Source organism: Paralichthys olivaceus, chromosome 17 (assembly GCF_024713975.1).
Source record: "Paralichthys olivaceus isolate ysfri-2021 chromosome 17, ASM2471397v2, whole genome shotgun sequence".
Classification (NCBI taxonomy): Eukaryota; Metazoa; Chordata; class Actinopteri; order Pleuronectiformes; family Paralichthyidae; genus Paralichthys; species Paralichthys olivaceus.
The window spans coordinates 14,045,938-14,069,608 of NC_091109.1; the positions used below are offsets into that span (position 1 = coordinate 14,045,938).

At 39.5% G+C, this 23,671-nt stretch overlaps 1 protein-coding gene and 1 long non-coding RNA gene across 4 annotated transcripts in view; both read right to left on the reverse strand.

Moving 5' to 3' along the window:
• Nucleotides 1–2,808, reverse strand: part of LOC138405323 (uncharacterized) — a 31,963-nt gene extending 29,155 nt beyond the window's left edge. The window contains exons 1-2 of one of the 3 annotated variants that reach the window (XR_011239040.1): nt 2,688–2,808; nt 2,163–2,303 (exon numbers count right to left, since the gene is read on the reverse strand). This is a non-coding gene — a long non-coding RNA (uncharacterized lncRNA). Of the gene's footprint in view, nt 1–2,162; nt 2,304–2,385 lie in introns of all 3 variants that reach the window. The other 2 variants (XR_011239042.1, XR_011239041.1) reach the window with 2 other exon arrangements.
• A 4,474-nt stretch (nt 2,809–7,282) lies between these two features.
• The window catches only part of reck (reversion-inducing-cysteine-rich protein with kazal motifs), a 65,951-nt gene continuing 49,562 nt past the window's right edge, over nt 7,283–23,671 (reverse strand). Inside the window, exons 17-21 of the mRNA XM_069512756.1 lie at nt 21,725–21,914; nt 20,548–20,758; nt 20,324–20,397; nt 16,178–16,333; nt 7,283–8,840 (exon numbers count right to left, since the gene is read on the reverse strand). Coding sequence (XP_069368857.1) covers nt 8,619–8,840; nt 16,178–16,333; nt 20,324–20,397; nt 20,548–20,758; nt 21,725–21,914 — 853 coding nt within the window. The 3' untranslated portion in view covers nt 7,283–8,618. The remainder of the gene's footprint in view (nt 8,841–16,177; nt 16,334–20,323; nt 20,398–20,547; nt 20,759–21,724; nt 21,915–23,671) is intronic.

The following is a 23,671-nucleotide window of genomic DNA, read 5'->3' on the forward strand; positions in this document are numbered from 1 at the left end:
CACCACAGGAAAAATGTCAGTTCAAAACTGGATTTGACTCTGAAACATTTAATTTTCAAAACAGAAACGAATGTTCTTGTCAAGGGGGTTTTAATGCTCATGGTGAATTGAAATATTCACAGTTTGCTGGATCTATTGACCGAGACCTCATCGGGTTAATCTCCAGACGTCAGTGCATAACATCATAAGAGGACAGAGATGTTGATTATGAATACTTTGTGTTTAGATAAATGATTTTGGTTTTTCATGGGTCGGAGGCTGCAGCCATCCAAACACAACTTTCTGGTTTTTCTTTATCACATTACACTTCAAAAATGTCTCTGCTTTAAAGACGATCAATTTCAGGGGTTGCCTCTCACTGTTATGAGACAACTGCAACACATCATTAGAAAAGCTGCTTTCAGACAAATTACTCCAGAGATCATCCAGAGGTGTACGTGTGAATTTCTGCTGACTTTCTCCGACAAGTCTGCCAAATGTCCCGTGGAGCCGATGTGAGAACACAGCAGGAGCTCCTCAGCAGGATTCGTCACGAGTTTAGGATATTTCTAACATGCCCCAGATGCAAATATGAAAAAAAATTGTCTTGAGGTATATTCAAGAGTCCAAAACAAGTTTTTTGAAGCCTCCGTGACCGTTGACTGCTGAAATCTAAATCATTTATCAGTGAGTCAAAGAGTCAAAGAGAATTAAGCCAGATGTAGTGAAATTCCCAATATGTAACATTCACAAGAACATTAGATCACTGTGACCTTGACCTTTGACCCCCCCAGGCACCAAAATCCAATCAGTTCATCTTTGAGTCTCAGCAAAAGTTTCTACCAAATTTGAAGACATTCAAGCTGATCTTAAGATATCCTGCTCCACCTTGACCTTTAGCTACCGAGATCAAGGTCAAGTTCAAGTGTCCAGATGTTCTACGTTTGTGCTTATGTGAGAAGCAACATCTGCAGTGAGTCTGGACCCAATCCTCTGCACATCTGGAGCTCACATCTGAAACCAGTGTAAGATTCACTCACTGTTTAGTGAGTCACTGAAATGTTCTGTTGTTGCCTTTGAATCGATTCCGAGAGTGAAAGATGAACGGTTTGTGTAACTGTGGATACGGTTGTGCCTCAACAACCAACACTGCCGGTTGTGTTTGGATGGCTGCAGCTTCTTAAAAGACTCATGAAAAACTCAACAAGTGTAAATAATTAAAACCCCAATCTTTCATCTTTTCTTTTTTTTTTTTTTTAGGAAAGAAGTTTATATAACTGTCTGACCGTGTTGCTGATGGGCTCTGCAGGATTTAGCCTGTGAGGGCAAAACCACAAGCATTTTTTATTTCAATTCAAGTTTGATGGAATAGATGAAATACAAAGTATTAGCTTGTGTTAAGTGACTGTTTCCCATAACCTCGGAGACAGGGTGTGTTTAGGAAAGAACAAAATGACTTTGAGCTGTTTATAGAAATCATTGAGTGGTTTTCACTGCTGGAAGTAGTTGTTGTGAGAGGGAAGCTGCGAAGTTTACAACGAAAAGTTTTTCTACAGTCGTGGCATTTTGTTAACATTTGATTTCACTGCAGAACATTCAGTATTTTCTGTTTAGCATCTGATGCACATGTGGAATGTGACTTAGTTAACGTTCGGCGTTATTTCTATTTTAGATAAATACATAAATAAATTTGGGATTTCCTTTTGCAATTTTGATTTCTGTGACTGTTTTACACATTGGATCAACATATTGTACCTACGTGTCATCCTTAAAATGTTCTCTAAGCTCAGCAGAAGAGAGAATGGAGACGTCATACTCAGAGGAGACAAGGCACAGCCTTTAGTGTTCTTTGTGCCTGGATTTGATAATCTGGGACAGGTCACTTAGTAATCTGGGACATGGTTGTGAAACCTGAATCCCCTTTCTTTATGCATCTCAAGCTCATTACCAATTTCTAAAAAGCATTATAAAAAAAGACTAAATTACAGAGAGCTGAATAAGAACATTTATGTATTCATAGAAATGTCTTTGATTCATATTGACATATAAAAGTCATATTTTTAAGACCCCCAACCTAAATACAGAAATATTCATTTAAAACCTACCTTTAAAGGTTTATCACATTTAAAAAAAAAAACCTACTAAACATAAATCAACAGAAAGCAACAATAACAATAACTTACCTTTCTATTGGAGCGACTCGGGGAACAAACAGGCTTTACAGGGGAGAGACCGCCACCATCGATCAGCCCGTTGTCTTCTCCACGTTAGGTGAAATGGCTGCTGACCACAGGACAGACACTCCTCTGTGTTTTGGATCATGTCTGTTCGAGAGAGCAAACTGATTATGTGCCGGTTAACGCACCAGACGATCACTTTAATCAGACAGGGACAGGCTGTATTTACCATGAAGCCCTGTCTCACATCTTCAGAGCACATGCTACATCTCTTTACTCTTTTTATTTCAGGAAGGCTCCAAATGCATATTCCCCCCATTCACAGAACTTAAATGACCAAAGCATGAAGTCACCCTTTTTTAAATTTCATACAGTGGGGGGGGGCTTCTTTCTTTGGCATCACCCCCATGAAGTCATGTGATTTCAGTCACATGATATCCATGCTAAACTATAATAAATGTCCTTTTGGCAATTGACCATGCCACGGTGCTCTCCCACACCCAGCCAGAGACGTATTACACTTAAACTCACAAAAGGGTTTAACCTAAGTGGCCAGCACTTTCCGCTGGCGTCCGGCTTTTCAGCTCAGTGTCTCTGTGTCCCTCCCCATCCGTCTCAGTCCTCGTGTGTCTCTCCCGGCAGCTCCGGCGCTGCCTTTTCAAACCTGAGGATCAATCAGCGCAGGTGAGAGCCGTTAGCTGATCCATCCTCTGAGGTGCAGGAGCTCTCCCCGCCCCCTCCCCTCCACAGTCCCATTGACTAGATTTAGTTGGAAATTGGAAATAAAGTGGATCTGAGGTATCCCACATTTCCCATTGTCCCAGATTACCTAAATCCCCCCTACGTTTAAAACAGAATTTAAAATTCTCCTTCTCACCTGCAAAGCTCTTAATGTTATGACACCATCATATCTTTGAGAGCTCACAGAACCAAATTCTCCAAAAGTAGAGTACAGGAGCCAGAAGCTCCCCTCCTGTTTAATCATCTCTCAGTTCAGGAGGCAGACACCCTCTCTACTTTTAGGAGTCGGCTTCAAACCTTCCTCTTTGATAGTGCTCATAGTTAGAGCTGGTTCAGATCTGCTGCTATCGTCTGGGGACACATGACACACAGAGCTTCTCTTTCCTCCTCTATATCCTCTGGATTCATCAAATCAATTATATATTTCATATACACATTTGATTGATTGCTTGACTTCTAATACGGAATAAACCTCATTCCATGTGGGAACTAGTTCTATTCTGTTGTTGTGCAATGTTCTTTAACCGGCGTAAAATGAATATTAAAATCATGAAAGTTGAGATTCTGCTCTGCATTTAAAATAAGTCAGGTAAAGATACTGCATCTCCCACCATACAATACAACAAACTATAAACTTAAGACGAACTGTGGGAGACAGAAGTATTTCTACTTCTCATTGTTTAGTAACCTGATGAATGAGTTCTTTTCATCATACTTTCTTTCAGCTCTGACTAACTTTCAGTGTCTCTGCCAGCGTTCTCTTATCTGGCCTTCAAGATCCAGACACCAACAGAGGTACCACAAGAGTTCCGCTGATGCAAGATTAAAGTATAACACAGCATAGTATTAAAACATGGATACTTGAGCAATGATGTAATTATTCCATGTTTGTTTTGGCAACCCTTATGTATTATTTATCATGACTGCACTACTTTTAACACAAATGTAATTTTGCACATTCCTCTGCACATTAGCCATATACATATATATATATATATATATACATATATATAGCTCTTATGATTCATACTATATTGTATACTGTTGTGTACTGTCAGTTTGTGTTTGTATCTCGGTGGATTAAAGATTAATGCCACACTTCAGACACCTTCTCTTCTGAAAAGTTCTGAGCTGGGGGGAGAGTCTGCGGGAATGTCTGGAGACAAGAAACATGTCTCGGTTTCTTTCAGCTTTCAGGCAAATCTGCAATTCTATTAGTAACTGTGTTGAATATTGTTTCATGTTGCATCTGAAGCTTTAAGGAAAAATGTTATGAATTAAAAAAATTGAATTCAGTGATGAGGCTGAAATTGACAACAGATTGTGATGACAATTTTTTTTATATTTCAGGAAACAAGTATCAGACTTTTTTTTTTTATTATCCAATTTTCAGTGTTTAATTCATGGCACTTTCACAGAGTCAAACACAGTGATGAAAGGGAAGAACAGACAAAAGAGAAATCCAACATGGTGTGATCAAAACACAATATGAGGGACGACAATCCTGAGTGTTGTTATGACACAAACCATCGGATCTGACCGGGGCCGACGCCTCCAGCCTGCCTCCAGGTTTATATGCTCAGGACCGTCCACTGCTTCAGTTTCACTCCATCACACTACATTTACATCACATGGAAAGACCGGAGAGATTGGCTTAATGCTAAAAAATAGTCTTCGCTCGGCTTCCAGGGATAGCTTTATAACAAATGATCATGTTGCTGGCAAGGTTTAATGTTTTTTGGGAAATTGAACTTTCTTTCTTTCTGATAGTGAGACATAAAGATGGTTACATGATAGCGCTCGCTCCCCGGACCAGTGCGCCTCTCGTCTGCAGCTCTTTATTGATGACTGGCTCATTGGTCTGGAAGAGTCCAGAACCAATCACTTCTCTCCGTCCAAAACAAGTCATGTTCAAATTCAATTAGCCGGATGACGTCAAAGCCAGTTTGCACATTAGTGAACATAACACTGCTACAGTGCTGACTGCTTCGATTTAAAAGAATATTGTGTCAATATGTTTCTAAAAGGCTTTTTATATATGTTGGCTTCCAAACTCTAACAAAGACAAGGTTGCTAAAACACATGCTATGCTAACATTATCTTGTGGGCTTAGGTTGTGGTGGATACAGGAGTGGTAACTGCTGGATCATACAATTAAGGGGGTTTGAACCATTGTTATTTAATTCAGACGTGTAAGAAATGAACAATAGTCTCACATTTCTTTTCTGTATTACTGCAGCTTTCTTGCTCAACTCATAAGAGTAAAAGAACAATGCTGGTCCTTTATTAAATATTTCATTTGGCTTCTTTGCCTGTAAAATTTCAGATTGACACGTGCTTCGTGGAACTAATGGAGCTAATGTTAATGATGAATACAATAGTCAGGATAGAGCTCCAACAGGTCTCTGCCTCTAAAACCTCAAACGTTGGTAACAAGATTCAAGCTTTACACACGTTGATGTGTGTATATTGTGTATTTGGACTTTGGAAGGATGCAGCTGTTTCATGATATCAATCTTTTCATCTCACTCAAAGAAAGAAAGGGAAGAAGTTGTTGACGATTCTCTCAGATTCATCAGAAGCAGAAGAAGTCTGTAACAAAGTCTTAAAGTTTGACTGTGTGAACTCTTTCATCTTAAGCCCCCCCTCGCCCCCCCCGAAATGACATGAAATTAAAGTGAACACAGAAAAAAGTGAGCAAATCCTTGTTGGCTCCAGAGTACATCAACAATAATACAACAAATTATTATTATAATAATGATAATAATTATAATAATACTAGATAGAGGAGCCATGGACAGGGTTCCCTGCTACAGAGCTGCCCAGCACAGTAATACTGTTCGACAATGAGACACATTGTGCTTTACAGGCAGAGACACACACACACAGACACGGGACAACACACACTGTAATACATTCTGGAGTAAAACACTTCATAATTGTCATCATGCAATAAAGAATAGCAACTATTTGTTTAAAAAACATGGCACATAGATTATTATTATCTCAATCCATATCAAAAACATATCAAATATAGAGACATTTCTTAACAAATATAAAGTTATTGCATTTTCTTTTTTTTTACTATTACTTCATATAAGACACTATATGCAAGGCATACTGTGGAATATCTTCTCTACCCAAAGTGGATTGTGGGTAGGGACTAGCTGATTGTCCTTTTGTTATTAAATGGCTTCTGGTTCATATGTACACAGAGAAAACATCCCTTTTAATACTGTTCAGAGCTACTGGCCTCACACAAAGGGAGCGATGATCCCGACGTTTCTCCAACATGACAACAGAGCCTTCATCTCCCGTTTGACCTGATGACACTTTAGAAGTGGTGCTCATAAGATTCCCTGTAACAGTGTTTCCCTGATACACCTGCGAGGTCTCTGCTGCGGAATATTTTATAGTCTAATGTGAATTAATTACACTGATTCCAAAGGACAAAACCACCAATTTGGAATGTACCATCCAATTTGAAGAGACTGTTCACCATTTGGACTCTTCAGAGGGAGAAGCACTGTGAAAAGAGTTGTTCAATCTCCTCTGTGTCTCCAGAGAGAGAATAACTAATGACCCAATAAGTTTTGCAATCAAGATTATGTCAAGTCACGTTCAGACAATGATCATTTTTTTGATCGAAAGTCTTTGCGATCGGTCGTAGGCTGAGAATGTAATGAAAAGACCTTATCGAGGGGCATGATGGGAATTAGGATCAAATACGAACAAGAGTGAAAGTCAGGTTATGTCAGTGTCGCTTATCTTCACTTGTTCAACAGTGGATTGGTGGAGAAACACATTCCAATTTCCAGGCGGCTGTCTGTTCACTTCATGATCAGCTCGTTGATTTGGAAAAAAAGGGAGAGAAGTGAACGCATTGAAATGGAAGCATATTGCTGTCACACCTTTTTTCTTTAAAATCATTATCATATTGTGAAGTGGTTATATATGAAGGGATTTTGGTGACCCAACACTCCAAAGAGGTGTGATTATTCATTTTTTAATTTTTTTCCCCAAACTGAGGGTTGTAGTCTGAGCAGTAAGTGACCATTTATGTGAGTATTGATTAAAGTGACCTGACGCTGCACAGGAGTGAACTGCACTTTGTTGACTGTCCCTGCCCACTTGTCTGTGTTTGCACATAGAGACCAATGTTTTTTCTCCTGATCGTGTTTTAATGACATTTTGTTCATTTCTCATTGATCAAATAATCTGTGAATATCTTTTTAACCATACTGCAGTAATATTGTTTGTCACTCATGTTTTCTCATTTCATCAAATTATGTTATAACATGATGCAGATCATTTTTTGATTTGTTTGGTGTGACAGTGTTTGTCTTAAAGTTAAATCTTCATGTAGAAGATACAGCAGCTAAATCTTTTCTTTATTTATTGGGAAAAACCAATATGACACTAATTTGACTTCTGGATTTGATGTTCTGACACATGGAGAACACGTGTTGGATGACCAACATTCTCAGATCATTTTCAGCTACCATGCAGATTAACATCTGTATGTACTATAAACTGCTCCTCTCCTTTGTCTTACTCATACTCTTTAAGATTCATCATGGTGTGAAAGTCGTGTGTAGCATATATTATGGATATTTTCTGAACACCACATCAGGCAAAGTCTTATCAGGTTTTTTTGGGGGGAGAAAAGCTTCATGTTATCAGGGAAAATAGATTTTTTAAATCTTGGATCATCATGTCAGCTCTGATCTGCTTCACGACACTGCTGTGTGAAACAGAGCAGAAACCGGGCTCCGTTGCTTTCCAAACTTTTTGACTGGCATTTGAACTGGTCATGTTTAGGGACACTCAGTTCAGTAAACTGACTTTGGAGGCTGGATTAGCTTCTTCTGAGCTGGCTCAGTCCATGAGCATGGCACTAACACTGCTGAGGTTCGAGGTTCAAACACTAGGTCCACATACACCTCACATGTATATACTGTACATGATGCACTGTGGGGTACAGACTGTGCATTCCCATTTATCAGAGGCTTTGAACGTGTCACTAAATACGTAACAGAGACGTCTGGATGTAACAGAGATCGGTCTGTTTGAGTGTGTGTGAAAGTGGTTGTGGCCAAATGAATTTTGGGTAATTTGTCAGACAGATGTGCTGCCAGACAGGGATGTTTTGTCCTCGCCTGTCTCTGAAATCCAACTGGACACATACACACACACACACACTCAGAACAAGACAGATGAGTCATGAAATTTACATTCCGACTTAATAGTTTCCCGGGGAGAGCTTGCTGCTGGGATTAATGGATAAACACTGCTGGTATAAAGTCAAATGCTTCTTAAAGGTCAGACCCAAACACACACACACACACACACACACACACACACACACACACACACACACACACACACAGACACGCTAAAGCACACTTCACTGGAGGGAAACCCAGTGAGTAACTCATCCACTGAATATAATACTGTTCAAACAAAAGCTTTTCATAATAATAGCTTTTCCACCGCCTTGATTGCTTGACGCGCAGGAGACTAAACTGGAATGATTGTCGAAAGACGACGCGGCAGCCTCTTCCTGCTCGGCCGCTGCCAAGACACACTCACCTCATGTCACCCATATCATCCTAGGAGCGGGGTGGGGTAAGTGAGGGTGGGGTGAGGGCTTGGTAGGTTGGGTAATTTGGAACACACAGCAATAGGTGACGGGGCTGGGGGAGGGGGAGGGGGAAGGACTTAGAGCTGATTGAGGCCAGGTGCCGCAGCGATGAGAAGGCCAAGGAGAAGGCAGACGCCGGGGGCCAGGGGTGAAGCCGGAGCACCGGTGGAGGAATGGATGGAGGAGATCTTGATCTCGGAGGTGAGGAAGGCAGAGAGGGGAACTTGGGAGACCAGTGTGGGGCTGGCATAGTTGATGAGGGAATCGATCTTCTCGGCCTCTTTACTGCAGGCTTCAATCTGGAAAATACATGAACAACACTCTCATTTTCAAACTCCTCTCAAAGGAGATCTGTCAGCCTCTCTCTGGTTTTTATTATTGAACCTTTTATTTGTTATCCTGCACCTCGGCTTAGCAAGAAGCAGGGTGTTGACTTTGTTTGTGTTTATGTGTGTGTGTGTGGACAATATAAATCAGCAGCGCATGGAGGGATTTTCAACAAACCTTTGTGGCAATATATTGTGGGAGGATATCTTTTTGAGGTATATCAGCATCCTATAGGAATATAGACACGACCTAAAGCTTAATAAAAAAATCATATGAATCATGCAACCATAAAATCAGAAATAAAATATACACTCCAATTAGATTTAACAATCATTCCTGATCTTTATGAAAAGCTATTATTACAATATATATTGGAATCACTGCACTGTGGTTGTTTGCCTCCGCCAACCAGTGCAGCCACATTCTACATACCGCACATTTTTTTCACACTAGGATATGAGCTCGCTATGACCTTTGTCTTCAACCACCAAAATCGAATCAGTCCAAGTGATCATTTGTATTGTTGTGAAAGGATTTCCTGCAGGTGTTCCTGAGATATTGCATTCACAACACAAAAATGTGTGAGGACCACCCAATTCTAATGACTTCATCCTTTGTATTAGTATCTTCTATGAAGAAATTCCCTCAAGGTTTTCTTGAGATATGTTCACACCAATGAGACCTGCCGATGAACACGAAACACAAAGCCTCCAACAACTGGCTGTCCCTGGCATGATGACTGCATCCTTTGAAGACTGATTACATCACAGCGGCGCCTATTAGCAGCACTTATTGTTCTATGAGGGGCAATTTGCCCAAGGACACCTCGGCATGCAGATGGGGGAAGACTGGGGATTGAACTGCCAACTGGTTGGAGGACGACCGCTCTACCCCTCAGCCACAGCCGCAACAAGACTGTCCCAGTTCGAAGGCTCTGACAAATAAGGCCAACAAATGCGTGGATCCTTCCCGGACATACGTATCCCATGATTCATTGCGCTTCTCTGACTCTCTGTTTCATAATGGTAAGGGAGGCAGCAAGCGAGGTGACTTGTTTTAAAGGCATCAACATATTATTTTAATGAATAGTATATTTGGTTGAGGTCAATTGCAACATCTGACTTTTCTATTGAAATAATATTGTGAGTATTTCAAATGTAATCATCTTTCAATGATGGGGATAGGTTGCAAATGTTCTTAGAGTAACTGAGATAAGTGCAAAAAGCGTTGCGACCATCCCCTCTTTCCTCCTCTGTCGCTTTTTCATTTTCACAAGCAAATAGACTTTATTGTATTTCTATTAGGAAATGGATTTTCATTAAACACTCCCACAAAGCTGGAGGGTTGGAATGTGTTGAGTGTGAAGCCTTTATATTCAAACAGAGATAAATAAATCGGGTAAAGTGACGTGCCGTTGCTCGGCGCTTCCTGATTCCGTTTGTTCAAAGTCTTTTATTTAAGGAGCAAACAAGCGCACAGTGAAGAGAGCAGATGTGTCGAGCGATGTAAGACACTTTGTGTTGGTCGTGCCTTCATCAACCTGGGGATAACTATTTCATCACAACATGTGGGAGAAGCTGTTGCTTAGTAACAGCTAAAACTAAAAGAGAAACGGATGTTTGCTTTGTGTTTTCTTTTTCATTTTATCCTTGTCTTTTTAGTACATTTGCTATTCTGTCTAAATCTAATGTCATTTTTACCATTTGTTTGAGATTCATTCATCCCCTCCACACTTTTATCCTCTGCTGATTCTCCATGTTTCAATCTAGTTTTTGGACTCATCATTCAAATATAACACTTTAGAATTTCAGAGTTTCAGAATTTAGAATTCATTGTGCCCTATTACAAAAAATGTTCATCAAGTATCAGTTTTGCTTTTAAAAATGAACCTCAGTTGCCTGTTCTCTCTGGAAATCGAATTTCCAAAGACTCTCAGACATCTACAGGGTCATCTCCGCTAACTTACAGTCTTACGTTTATTTTCTCTCAGTTTCAGATACAACTTTGTAAAAAGCCTATCTGGCTCGGCTTGAACTTTTAAGTATCAAAGTATAAATGATGAATTATGTATCGGTCAGTCCTGCAGGTTTTGGTCCATTGAATGTGAGAAGCAAGAGAAGGGCTGGTTAAAAGTGAAGGCCAATAAGCCCTGCTGACATGATTGCTGGAGGAGACTGTAGAGATGCTTTCTTCCGAACTTAAGTGTAACTCAAGAAAATACAGTATCAGAATGCTGGAATATTTTTCCCGGCAAACCTGTGGTTGCACAAGCAATCTGAGCCCAACACAACACTGAAAGAAACTAGGAATGCACTCAGAGAGATGCTGCATGCAGCCTTAACCACTCACTCACTGCTTTAAGGACAAACAGATGGAATTATCATAACTTGACAAGTTTCAGAGGGATGGGTAATTTGCTATGACAGTGTGGTGTATAATAGTGATTTGTGCATGTGCACATGTTTATAATACAAATGTTTCCATCCACTGGGATGATAAAGTTGATCTTGAATCTTGGATACGATAATAATACATTGCTAATGTCACTATCAAATGAGATTGTAAGACCTTGTGTGCAGAATAGATTTTATTTTGTGGGCATATGTGTGGTGCAGCTGTTGACATTAATGTTTTTGTTTAATGTTGTGATTGTTTCTTAATATGCTGCATCAATTTAACATTTATATATATGTTTTTAATAGGAATACAATCTGTAACTTAATTAATGACAATGTACGTATATATATATATATATATATTCTTTCAATGTATTTCCCATGCATTAACTTTAGAGTAAAACTTTTTTATCCCATGCTGTCACCTTGAATAGAGCCGGTGCTGTATCCTGTAGCCTATATCCCCAAACTATAAAGTTTCAACCAAACTGGATTAAATCTGCTGCAAAGGACAGACAGACAGATACGCAGACAAGCAGATAGGGAGATTCAACATTCATGAAATGAAAGTTGCACATCTGCTCCTCTGCTATACTGTTAATCGCCCCCAAACATTTTTCAGCTATACTTTTTTTAATGAAGCTTATATCGCTGAAGACATCTGTGGGAATAAATCGAACATATGGAGGGAATTATGCGAAACATGGACCACATCCATCTACTTCTCTTTTTCTATCCAACTGTCATTTCTAAATATAAAATGATGCATGCTGTGTTTTTTTTGTATCACGCTCCCTGGTATTAGCATGTAATTTGGACCTGGATATTCTGGAGGTCAAACTCATTTTTTGCCAGTACACACACACACACACATACACACACAATGCATCATGATCACAATGCACTCAGATCAGTCACAACATTGAAATATAAGTACGGCGTGATATTATTCTCCTTTCTGTTATCTTAAGCAACCCGACAGAAGCAATAAGTGGTGGCACTCTTCCTCTGCAGAAAGTGATTTAAAAACTAATGACTGTTGTTAATGACATCGCCCTCCTGGATATGGAAAGCACATTTCTCAGATGATGTATTCAGATACAAAACACATGTTAATTAGATGTAAACAGAGCCTGAAGCTCAATTGAAATCAAAAAAGGTCTCTAGGGCCACAGCTGAGTCTCTTCATGACTTTGATGGTAGAGTTAGTCAGGCAAGTTTTTTTGTCAGGAGAAATAATAATAACAACATTCAGCATGAAATCTGAACAAATGTGTCAGCAAATTGAGGTTTTGAGCAACACTTTGGATTATTAGTAAACTCTTGTCAAGCATTACTGCTCTGGCAAATCTAAGATTTTCTAAATCAGTTACACAAATGGAAACTGTCCGAGGTGCACATTTAAAGGTCCAGTGTGTAACATTTAGGTGAAAGGGAATTATTGGCAGAAATTTAATGTAGAATAATCCTCATGATGTTTTCACTAGTTAATTTCATCTAAATTGTATGAATTGTAGTTTTCTTTACATCAGAAAAGGTCCTTTATATTTAAATACTTTATATTTACATCGAGGGGACCCTCTCTACGGAGGCCGCCATGTTTTTTACATTAGTCCAGACTGAACAAACTAAACACCTTTTGAGTTTTTATGACAACTGAAGCTACCACAGTTTCTTTTTCATGTTTGGAAGGAGAGGGTGAGGTGAGGGGTGTTCAGCTGCAACATGCAACTTCAACATATCGCAAATATCTATCTATCTACACACTGTACTGTGTCATAACTTTTTTTTACTGTTAGCTCTATGGCTTTGAGCAAAGCCACAAATCACTGAATATGTTTTGAAAATGATTCCTTGTCTAAGCACAGTGAGTACTTCAAAAAAACGAAGAGAAAAAACTAATGTTGGTAAAGACTAGTGTAATACAAAAAGTCAGGCTCTGCCCCTGCATAACTGAAAAGGTCTAGAGTGGTTCTAATAGTTTTTTAGATTACCACTGGATTATGAGAAGGCTTTTGACAGTACTGATGCTGGTGTGACTGTGAGTCAGCAGAGGTACAGAGACACACTGTGAATTTTTACACACACCATACACGTCACACAGGCTGAAGAATAGGTCAAGGTGTTGTACTCAGAATGTGTGTTCTCGCCTCTTAAAAAATACAGCTATAGAACTGTCAGAAAACACATTTGTATTTCAGTGAGACTGGAACTTGGATTGGTTCAGATGCTCTATACAGTATATCTTTTACCTCTTTTCACAGGGACAGTCAGACCTTGAGCCCCAAAAAAAGAGACAGGAACACTTTAACAAGTGAAATATCTGTGCCATCACAACCGTACTTTCCAGGCCCTGCTGTTTCCTGATGGGTTTCTGTAGCCGCACTGCACTGATTTCTCCCATAGAAACTAAACAGATGCAATCTTTCTTTATGATATATTCGCTCGGCAAGATTGCTGTGAGAGCCATATTCTTTGCTGTTGTTTCTGCTGTTCATTCATTTGAGACATTTTGACTGTATAGCATATTGAAAATGGTCCAATAATAAACATAATGAGTGATGCGCGTGGTGACCAGAACTTTGAAAGTGTATATAGACAAACTGTGACTATTCTAGATGAAAGCTTCTTCAAGTGAAACATTGTTTTGATGATGGAATTCGAGGACTTTTTGTAAATTTTGTCTTTTTCTCTTGATGTCATCATTTTTTCATGCCCTCCTCATTTCCACACTTGAATTACACTCCATTAGTATCAGCAGCTTTTGTATGAAGCACTATAGACTCTGCATACTACAAAGAGCTTTATTAAAAACTTAGGTTCTTGTCAGTAGAGTTATCAGCAGTGTACTGGTTGCAACGTTACTCTGGTGACTGTAATATTAAAACATCAACACATTTGTATTGCTCAAATTACATTTAGAGCTGTTGGGAAGGGCTGCATCAGTCATGCACATATACTGTATAATATGTGACGTGATAGTGATGACAATGCCCTAATAATATGGCACCATCATACCTTAAAGAGCTCATAGTACCATATTACCCCACTAGAACGGGTTGGCTGTGGCTGAGGGGGTAGAGCGGTCGTCCTCCAACCAGAAGGTCGGAAGCTCGATCCCCAGTCTTCCCATCTGCATGCCAAAGTGTCCTTGGGCAAGATACTGAAGATACTGAACCCCAATAGAACATCAAAAAAAGTGCTAGCTATAGAAGCACTGTATGAATGTGTGTGTGAATGGGTGAATGGAAAACTGTAGTGTAAAGCACTTTGAGTGGTCTTCAAGACTAGAAAAGCGGTATATAAATACAGACCATTTACCATTTAGAACACTGTGCTCCCATGATTCAGGCTTGCTTGTCAGCCCTGTTATCTTCAACAGATAGAGACAGAGCCTTCAGCTATCAAGCTTGTCTCCCAGCGACACCGTCTCTACATCTAAGAGTCATCTTAAAACCCTCTTGTTTATAATTAGAGCTGGTTCAGGTCTGTCTTGGACCTGCTCTTAGTCATGCTGCTTTCGGTTTAGATCGTTGAGGGACACATGACACGTGGAGATTCTCTTTCTTATTTTTCCTCTTCATCACAAAAATGTCTCATCAATACATGCGACTGACTTGACCTCTTCCCCCAAATTCCTTGTGCTTTGCAGATCCCAGATTTTAGCTGTGGCCACATCGTGGATCATGGTGGCAGCTTTTTGTGCATTACAATTACAACTAGATTGGTTAGATGTTACATATATTACTATTATTGGAAATACCTTTGTCATTTTAGATAACTGTGTACCAGCCCAAGGACTGCAGATGGAAATGAGCTGATGAAGCTGCTAAATCTGGCATAAATCATCTCTTCTCATTTTGAGGTAAATTATAATTGGCATTCCAGCTCGCTTCATCTCTGTCAGACATTTTCTTTTGTATAAATACTCACTAAACATTTCTCCAAAACTCACCATTTATGTTTGACATTAATTGTTATTTTGTTGAGGGACTCTCGCTGAGGTTTCTACGTTTTTTTTTCCGTGTTAAAATGTTTTGTTTCAGTAGTTCTTCCTTCGTCTTGTCGAGTGTGAGAGGAATAGGATGCCACCCTATATACAGATTGTTAGGCCCTATGAGACAAATTGTGATTTACAAATAAAACTTGATTGATTGCTTGATAAGCATGTCAGACTCTTTTACAAATGGCAGTCTTAATAAGTTGAACCTCTATCATCTCACTAACACAGCACAAGTCTAAAGTGAATGGCATCTGCCATGTAACCGTTCAGGCTGCAGCACAAGGTTAAACACGATAAATGATGATGATGCTGTGATGACACTCCAGTCAGGCTATTTTCTCGTAACAATGCCTCACACTGACAGGCAGATTTTGAACAAGCTAAAATAAGGTTACCGATGTAATAAACAGTCATGACAATAAAATAATGCAGATGAAGTGGAGGAGGGTGAAGTGAGACACTGAAGGAGACAGACGCATCCTCCCTCTCGGTTCACCACTTAAATCCCTGTGAGCATGAATATTCATGTCCAGAAGCTGCAAAGCAGGTAATTAGCAACGCTAACGCGAAGCAATGCTTGGGAAGCGCTCACACTTGTTGTGTTTATAATGCTTGTGTAGTTTAGACTTTGGTTCATCTACAACCTTAGAGGATGAGGCTGCTGTTATAATATTACTATACAGTTGGAAAAACAAATCAGTGTTTTTCAATAAAAGAACAGTATTGCTTAGCAAACATTATTCAAACCTGAGGAAATAACGCACTTGTGGATTATTTTCAGCAGAGGATTGATAACCCTTTGGTGTTATGGTGAGCTTTTCAGCCAAAAGAGAGGTGTTAATAGGATTTATCAAAATGAACTAACGTGTGTGTGTGTGTGTGTGTGTGTGTGTGTGTGTGTGTGTGTTACCTGCAGTGGGGTTGGCTGCTGGTCCACCGGAGCGATGAGGACCACCAGCTCATGGTTGATGCTCAGGTAGCCGAAGACGTCACACTGTGGCACGGAGACATGGAGCCTCAGGATCCGCAGGACATCATGGACCGTCAGTGGCTGGTTCTTATTCAGCTGGACACAGGGGTGAAAGGTCCAACATCAGACAATGTTCAAAAGATTGTAGCTGTTTTTAAAATGTTAACAAAGAAATACTGCAGGCCACATACTTTTCGTCTGAAGTCAAACCAATAATAATAGTTTTTGAATGTAAAACAAAGATTTTTAGATTTTTGAAAGCTTGATTCATTATTTTTAAGTGTGAGCTATTGTTAAGGTAAATTTTTGACTTTATTTAAATATTAAAATATAGTTGTAACTTTGTGAGGAAAAATGCCATAATATCATGTCCCTAAATTGTGATATTTTCCAAATACCATGTTGATATTATGAGGGAAAGAATTTGAATGTTTAAAATTAGAAGAATATCATCAGTCATAATTTAATACTATGTACAGTAATACTATGACATTTCTATTACTTGGAACCTGACTGTTAATGAAAAAAACTATTTTCCTCTTAAAAATGTCTACTTCAAACTACTTCTAAATGTATTTCCACCAACAGTGGCTCTATATTATTTCATTCATTTGGCTGATTATTATATGTCTCAAAAATGTGTTTGCCACTGTTTGAAATACCAATTCAATTAGCATTAAAACATTAGCAGGGACATAACGGACAGCAAGAGAATTTACTGCAAGCACAGATGTTTATATAGCAAATATTTTTCTAATTTCAATGTAAACAGCTTTGTGTTTTTCATCTTCTCATTAATCATGCATGAGGAGAATGCAATAATTAGCAGCAGTAGAGTGTTGCAGAATGTCTGAGAGGAAGACTAAAGTAAGTGAATGTGGCTTGAAGGATTTAACTGAGGCATTTATCTCCTCAGGCTCCCCGGGTTTTGACTATTCCTTTGATATTTGGAGGCTGGAATTTCAGTGAGCAGCAAACATGACAAACATCTCCCAGGGGATCAGATCAGACGTATCCTGCATCCACACGTCGGAATGATAATAAGACTAAATGGTGTCGAATGCAAATGAAAAAAAGAGAAGTAAGTAAATCTAGAGACCAGTAGGGAGTAAAATATCTAATAAAGTACAGATGCAATAGAGTATAATAATAAGAATGTAACAGCAGTACAGATATCTCTATCCTTATTACTGTGGTGCTGTATTACTTTGCTTCTATGCTTTCATTTGAATATGCAGCAGTTAAGATTGTGTTTTAAGTGAACATTATGATTCAACCACATGAATAAAGCCACAGCATCTGTTGCTACTTGAGAAAAAACTCCCAGCTCTTCTTCAAACAAACTCAATCATTTCTTCTGTGCCATTTTATTTCCAAGCAACACTGAGGTCATGTCCTCATTGTTTCATCTCGATATTTTTGGAGTTTAATGAACCTGCAAGAACTTTACATTGCACTTCAGTAAATATATTATGGATAAATACATTAATTGTACAGACAGATTCATATTTTGTTGGCTTTGTATATTATATATTCTAAAAAACAAACAAGTAAGGAATTTATTGTTTCCCAATAAGAATGTAATTCCTGGCAGTGTGAAGGGAGTTAAATAGTAAGATGAATCTAAATAACAATAAAATAAAGATTAAAAGACTGAGGGGGGTCTGAGTCTCTTTATCAACATACTGGCTATGGCCTTGTGAGATGTGTATGTTCTGTGTGCTTAAAGTGATTAAAATAAAATAAAAAAACATAATAATCACATGTGTCAAGCAACTATTTCAGCTGCAACACATACTGTATAATCCAAGATCTATTACTGTGTCAATGCATTATTTACAGCAAGCAGGCTAGAAAACAGCAAATCCACCCTGTGGCAAAGAAATGCAATAATAGCCACAATCCAGCCTGTGTTAACAGAGTAATACACTGATTTAGCATTTCACCGCTACAGCACTGTCTAACTCATGGATGCTTCTCTCTTCGAAGCCTGGGACTGGTTAAACCAGATGTACATGACTTAAAACTTTCTAATGCAAATTGTGCAACAAGTGATTAACACGTGACTAAATCAAATCTAGTTCTTGGTAAGAGATTAGTTGTTACCAGATATTTACAAGTGTATAATTGTTGTGTTCCGAATTGAACTAACTGACAAATCTAACGTCTGACTCATTTACAGTGAAGACTCGAGGTGTACAGTTGATATGTCTGACCTGAAGCTTTGCTATTATCAATGAAAATTATACATTTTTAATAGAACTTCAATTTACAAAGTACAAAAAGTCAATTTTTTGATTATTATTTGACTATATGAAATATTTGTTCTTATTGTTATAGATATATCTTTTCTATTACCTCTAAAACTATCATTTTTGGAATTGATGCTAGCTTGTACTGATACAGGGATTTTGCTCTAGTTAAATGTTACACATTATTAAATCTTTATTAACTGAGACGCAGCATTATTTATTGTATCTTCGCGACTAAAAACTTTGCTACAACTGAAGATTAGAAGTTTCATTATAACAACCAGTCTGAAAGAGTTTAAATATGATGGTTAACTGTTCCTGAAACAGAACACAGATCATTAATTTTTTTAGACAAGTTGAGGTATAAAACACGATATATAAATAAAGTAGCACTGCAACAGTAAACATGAGAGATTCAAATTGTGCTGATCGCAAGAAGAGACAAGGACTAGTAATGAGATGTATTCAAAACACCTAAAATGATAGACTTAACATCAGCAAACTGATTTAATGAGCTATTATGGAGACTGATCCGCTGAAATGAAAACACAGGAGTAAGATACCAATCAGGCATCTTCAGTACTGCAAGCCCCACACTATAGATTGCTGTGCCGTAGTAAAGTACACCTCCCCCCCCGAACAGGGACATTTTGGGGGACGAAAAGATTTCCCTAGATAGTAGTGCAGATGCTGGTCTGTGAAAATCCTCAGAGTTCCTGCAAAGGTTCTGACTTTGTAGGGGAAAGTTCCTGCTGTGGAAACGGGGCTTTTGATGTGGAGGAGTGGAGAAGAGGTCCTTTTCATGAGCCAATGGCCCCAACCCTCCATCGACAAAAATGTGAATGATTTTTAAAGCAGCCTGTTGCAGTGCAGAGGTGCTCTCAGCCGGCTCAGCATTAGTCTCTCATATTGTCATGTATCTTAGCAGCTGCAGATTAAATCAGCTCTGTCGGTATCAAAAGGCTTAATGATGACTCTTACTATGATGCTCTTGTGCTGAGGATTACAGCCAAGTTGACTAACAGCCAAAGCTTTGTTGTATAATTAAGCTGATCAGAGTGAGGTGCCAGTGGGACTTATTAGCTACAAACATGTCGGTGTTTAGACACTGATGGCCTTTAACAGGCTGGGCACACGTTCAGGGAGGCTCAGGGGACGACACTGCAGTTAAAGGTTGAACAAGGTAATCACTTCTGATTGGCGCGTAGAGAATGTTAAGTAAATAATTTTTGTCTCAAGATAATACCTATGGAGCTACACTGCTATGACGTGGCAAATTATAGCAAACGTTATGTTGGCATACAAGTGAACTGGGATTTTAATTTACTGTGCAGCATTTCACCTGTCTGACCATCTCTGTTCTTCTGACTATTACTTGGACTGTTTTATTGTTAATTAAAATAACTGATCAAAGCAAGTCAGAATATTTTAGGCTGAATGCCAGAGAACTGTGCTTGTACTTTATTTCAATATTAACAGTTTCTTTCTAGAAATTGTGCAAAACATGTCATTAAATAACCAGCCCCTGTGTTGTAGGCAACATTTATACCAACTGGGCAGCCATGGGCAAAACCTTAGGCTTTGGGGGGTATCTTTGAAAATGGGTCTCAAACATATGAAGGCACTGTGACCACAGAGTGATGTTTTATAAGGAGATCAGACAAAAACACAGGGACACTCGGATTCAATTGGGTCTGGGCCTTGTGTCATCATCAACAATTAACTACTAACTCACTAGATACATTAAGTGCGAGAGTTTAAACTGAGTAAATACACTTAGTGTCAGGGATGATTCATGAATAAATGACTACTTAACAGTCAGATAAGTCCCTACCTTAGAGAAAGTGTTCATCTGTTCTTTGCTCCACAGGATCTGCAGCATACTGGCACAGATTGGACAACATGCTCCTGAAAAGGTCACAGGTCAGGGGTTTTCACTGTACAGTCTTAAGAAAAAGTCACGCTGTGTTTTATATTCATGCTACAGCTTTAACCTGTCTGAGGATGGTCCATCCAATATACCTGTAACCTTTCTATCTGAGTGTTTGCTCTACTCACCGGGCGGTGTGACAGGGTGGCAGCCTGGAGTCGACAGAGGTGGACAGGGAATCAAACTGCAGGCGGACTCGGGGGCCACGTCAGACACAGCCCCCACAGCGTGGCAGGAGCCCTCGTAGTCCACAGCCACGCGGTCAGAGAAGGCATCGCACACTGTGTTGTAGGTCTCACCGTTATGGCCGCAAACTTCCTGTCGCTTCCTGCAGGCATCCTGCAAACACACACGCAAACACACAGTGAATTCTATTTCATACTTTATATTTTCTTCACATCACGTGTCTTTTAGTCGTCTTTATTTCCACATTTCCATGATTTCCTGTCTGCTGCTATTAGGTTATTTTATTGACTATGAGCCTTTATGCAAACTACAATGGGATCATCCTCTGAGGAGCAAGAATTGGTTCAGTATATTTTATGGGAATCCATCGATTAGATTTCAAAAACGTTTTGTTCTGATGGTGGCACCGGAGGAAGGTTCAGACAACTATTAAAAACATTAAACTTTATCCTTATGACCCTATGGCTCAGGGGTGAGAGTGGATGTCCCCTAACCAGATGGCTGGTGGTACGATCCCAGTCTTCCCCATTCAGCATGCTGAAGTATGTATAAAATATAGTATAGAATAAAAGTATGAAATATTTATAACAAAACTTTATCAAGAAATAAGGTAGTTGGGCTGACACGTTGCCTCTTTCAGTCTAATAAAATGTTTGGTGGCGAAAATATAGTGTGTCTATGCTACTTATACTGTATGCTGTGCACCAGCCAGACCAAAACCCCCAAAGACAAAATAACCACCACCATCCCTCTGCAAACGTGCACTTAACACTGAAACTATTTGATTTAGAACTTTCCTTTTAGTGGCACCAGCAGGCAATACTTACTATGTCTTCCAGTGACCGCCCTGGCCTCTACCCCATATTGTGTTGACTCTGAAGGTGACAGCTAACTGAGAGGATTATTACTTTTTGATGGAGGACTGCACTCTGTTGAGTGCAAATTAGCTTTAACAACAGTGAGGGCTGCACATGGTTTAGCTCCCTGCCAGAGAGATGAATTTAAAAAAAAATCCCAACAGCAACAGCAGGTAAACACTTTGCTGAGCAATTTACACTTCACCAGAGGAACACAACAACCCCTGAGCCTTACTGTCTCCTGCTCTCCAGTGTAACCTACCTGGCAGTGGCCCATGTAAGCCAGAGCTTTCCCAGCCTGCTGCAGGTGGCACAGACTGGGGTGGACCAGGCCGTCGGTATCACAAGCGGGTTCCACGCTGTTCTTATCACATGCCGCCGGCCGGCCAATGCACTCGTACTGCGGGCAGTTTGATGAATTACTCAGACACACACGAAACTTTGGGATGCACCTGGAAATACAGACAGAATTTCCATTTATTCATTCATCTTTTGGAGAGGAGACCAGCTGAGAGGTTCAGACTACAAACACGAGAGAGTTTTTTTTTGGTAGTTTAACTCACTCTTAAGGGGTTAAGGCAGAGGATGTTGCAACATCTTAAGCCCTATGAGGCAAATTGAGATTTGCAAATATGGGCAATACAAATACAATTTGATTTATTTATTGATCATTACACAAACCCAGTGAAGGAGGAAAACATCATATATTATACACTATATTTTGGTTAAGAAAGCAGAAATAAAAGAGCAAAGTAACAGGAGAAAACACATCACGAATCTGCTATATCACCATAGCAACAAGTCTCCAAGGCTGGGCACCAATCAGGTGTTCAGCAAATGGGAATTGGCTTGCTGACTTTTACTGCAGTTTACCCTTTCAACAAAGGTGTGTGTGTGTTTGTGACTATATGTGAGTGTGTGTTTGCTTGTGTGTGGAGATACCTCCATGCATGTTCAGGCTCTGAACAAAGAGAGTTTATGGAAGTTTGCGCTGAAGGACAACAGATGTCATCATGGGCCGTAAGTGAAGGAACTAAATCTGCCTGTGTGAATGTGTGTGTGAGTGTTACTGGGTTTTTTGTGTGTGTAAACATTTAGAATAAGAAAAGTAAAACACAGATTTTTTGTCTTCGGCTGTTCGACAATATACAATGCTCATTGAATATTTTGGATGGTGATCGGTTGCACTGTGTGGATTTATGTTCAGTAAGCAGATAGCTTAAGTGGACACCTATAACATGTGTGGGTTTTCTGCTGTTATAAATGAATGCACACCTCCTAAATTGCAGCAAAGACGGCTGAGCATCAGGTGAAGCTCAGGTTAGCTGCGTAAGGAGCACAGACAAACTGGTAGCAGTGAGAAAAGACCAGGCAGGAAATTAAATATGACCAAATCAGAAGAGAAAATGAAGAGAGGGAGAAGTAATGGGCAAGAGTGAGGGAGTGAGAGTGAGACAGGGACGGTGCTACATGTTTGTATGTCTGAGGGAGGGGGGGAGAGGGACATCATCTATGTGACGTTATCTCCACTGCACACATTGTTTTAATGAGATCATAAAGTACACGTGAATATTCTCTGTTCTGAAGACCGACATTTGACCCCCCTCCTGTGTAACCAGATGTCTCCTTGTTAAGCAGCTCTGGGATTTAGGAACTATATCTTATAATGTTAAACATAGGAAAGCTAGACAGAATGTAGTTAAATGAGTCAACTAATGACCAATATTTTTAATTTGATTACATATGGCATCCTGTCCTACTTGAATAGAGAAAATAACATTTAAAAATAAGACACTGAGAAACCATTAAAAATGCTTTTAAAAGACAATACAAATGGAAACAAAAGTAAAAGCAAGCACTTAAGAAAATATGTCTAATGTTACTCAGAAGTTAATATGTTAATCATAGACTGCAACACATCCCACAACATCCCACATCCAGCCCACATGCAGCGTGGACTGATGGCATTTGGGCGGTATGGTCCTTTTTGCCAGACCTCGGCCACAAGCAAGCCATAGCAATACCACATATTCAGCATATTAGTTTTTTGCTACTTGGGCCATATTCACAATTCACCCCATGGGCAGATTCAGGTTCATATCCATTTTGTCCATGTCCATAAGAAGGCCAGAAGTGTTGCATCATTACCTGAAGTGGCCACATCCGTTTGCTATCCGGGCCTTTCCTTATTTGAGCTGTCAGACCACAG